Here is a 2,103-nt window from a genome sequence, read left to right on the forward strand (position 1 = left end):
AAAAAAAAAAAAAAAAAAAAAAGAAGATGAAAAGAAAGTGTGCTCCCATAGCAAAGTAGCCACCCAGCCTTTGATTCAGAGACCAGATAGGATGGGGTCTAGGTGGAACCCCTGCCTAGAATCCCTCAGAGAGAGGCTGGGGGCATGGTCAGGGGTGGAGTTCCTGTACAGAGTCCCCAGTGAGGAACTAGGTATGACCAGAATTGGAATTCTGCCTAGAATTCCTCAGTCAGGAACTGGGGGTGTGGTCAGGGGTGGAGCCCCCAATGGGAGGCTGGGGCGTGGTCAGCATTCAAGCCACCTGGGCTATTTCAGTAAGACCCTGTCAAGAAAATACCCTACTGGCTGTCCAGTTATTCACTGGGTTTGGTTAATGGAGGTTCTACAGATCAGAGAGCTGGGTTTCTGGAACAGCGCATGTAAAAGTCATGGGACTGAATCCCACATATGCATCTGTTGTCTCTACATTCCGTCTTCTTGGGTTTAGGTTCCCTTCCAAAGGCCGTTTCTAAGGGTGTGGGCCACAATCTAAACTGTGCATAGTGGTTGAGGGGCCAGACCCAGTGGGCCTTTTGCTCTGGGTTCGGTGGGATCCTGAGAGTATTTTGACTGAATGTGGCCAACCTTAAAGACCTTCTTGCCCAGTACAGGTGAGGACGGACGGTGAGAACTGTCACATGTGCCCTGTGCTGTGCATGCAGCAGGACTTGGCAGGTCCAGACACGGCCTCAAGATGGGATCAACTGACTTAGCACTGACCTTCTCAGTCGGCTGCTGGAGGATGGGCAGGCTTTCCTGCAGTCTGTCCAGCCCTCGGTGTGCATACTCACTGGCCGTCGCAACTGTGGAGAGAAAACACACATTCGCGGTAAATGCCCTCAAAGGTGGGGAGAGCCATCCAGGACTGGTTTTGGGGAATTGGAGATCAGAAGTGGGGGTGATTCCTTCCAGATGAGGGGCATTCTCCCTCCACACCTTGGGGTCCTCAACTCACTCTGGGGCTCCAGCTTGGACAGGATGGGCTGTGCCGTGCTGACAGCGGCCGTGGTGAGGGTCTTGACGCCTTTCTCAGCCATGTCGCACACAGTCCTGACGTGGGGGTAGTTCTCCTTGGTGGAGGTGTAGGCGGCGCTCACCATCCCACATGTGGAACTGATGAGAGGCAGGCCGGCAACACGGTCCACCACGCTGGGCTGTGGAGGGTGGGGGACCAGGAGAGAAGCTCAGAATGGCTACCAGTATGCTCTCATTTTGGGGGGGGGGGAATAGATCAGCTGGGCTACACCACTCCTGGGACCAACAATTGCACAAAGCAGGAACTGAAGGTTCCAGCACGGGGTTGACCACCCAGCGAGGTGTCAGGAAGTGCAGTGACTGAGAAATCCCATTTTTTGGTTTCCTCCTGTATTTTTGAGAATGGGTCTCACTGTGTAGACCACGCTGGCCTGGAACTCACAGAGATTTGCCTACCTCTGCAGCTACATCATGCTTGTCTAAAGAACTGCATTTTTGTTAAAGCACTAGCCAACCACATAAGAGGCCCTTGGTTCCATTCCCAACCCTAGAAACCAAGGAAAACAGCACATGACGTCATCCAGCACAGGCTGGGACCTCAAGGGTTCTAGAATGACTTTGATGCCCTGGGCTACACAATGAATTGGAATTCAGCCTGAGCTAAATGGCACTGTCTCAGAGAGACAGGGGAGAGAGAGAGACAGAGAGATGAAGGGGAGAGAAAGAGAATGATAGAGAAAGTACACGTGAGCACTCATTCCAGCACTCAGGAGGTATAGGCTAGAGGATCAGGGGTTCAAAGCCATCCTCAGCCACCTAGTGGGTCTGAGGCTAGCCTGGGCTACATGAGACCCTGTATTGAAAGCAAAGAAAAAATGAAGGGCTGGATCTAGGGGTTTAAACTCCAGCATTCAGAGAACAGACATAGGGGATCTCTGTGAGTTCCATACTAGCCTAGACTACATACCAAGACTTTGTCTCAAAATTAAAAAAAAAAAAGAAAAAAGAAAAAGAAGAGAGAGGAAGCCGGGTGTGGTGGCGCACGCCTTTAATCCCAGCACTCGGGAGGCAGAGGCAGGCGGATTTCTG

At 51.9% G+C, this 2,103-nt stretch overlaps 1 protein-coding gene across 2 annotated transcripts in view; it reads right to left on the bottom strand.

Moving 5' to 3' along the window:
- Plin3 (perilipin 3) overlaps positions 1-2,103 on the bottom strand; it is a 14,137-nt gene that overhangs the window by 6,498 nt on the left and 5,536 nt on the right. For both annotated transcript variants that reach the window (XM_021149340.2, XM_029471042.1), the window contains exons 3-4: positions 995-1,193; positions 760-842 (exon numbers count right to left, since the gene is read on the bottom strand). In XM_021149340.2, the coding sequence (XP_021004999.1) occupies positions 760-842; positions 995-1,193 (282 nt within the window). The remainder of the gene's footprint in view (positions 1-759; positions 843-994; positions 1,194-2,103) is intronic.

The sequence above is a fragment of the Mus caroli genome, chromosome 17 (genome assembly GCF_900094665.2).
Source record: "Mus caroli chromosome 17, CAROLI_EIJ_v1.1, whole genome shotgun sequence".
NCBI lineage: Eukaryota > Metazoa > Chordata > Mammalia > Rodentia > Muridae > Mus > Mus caroli.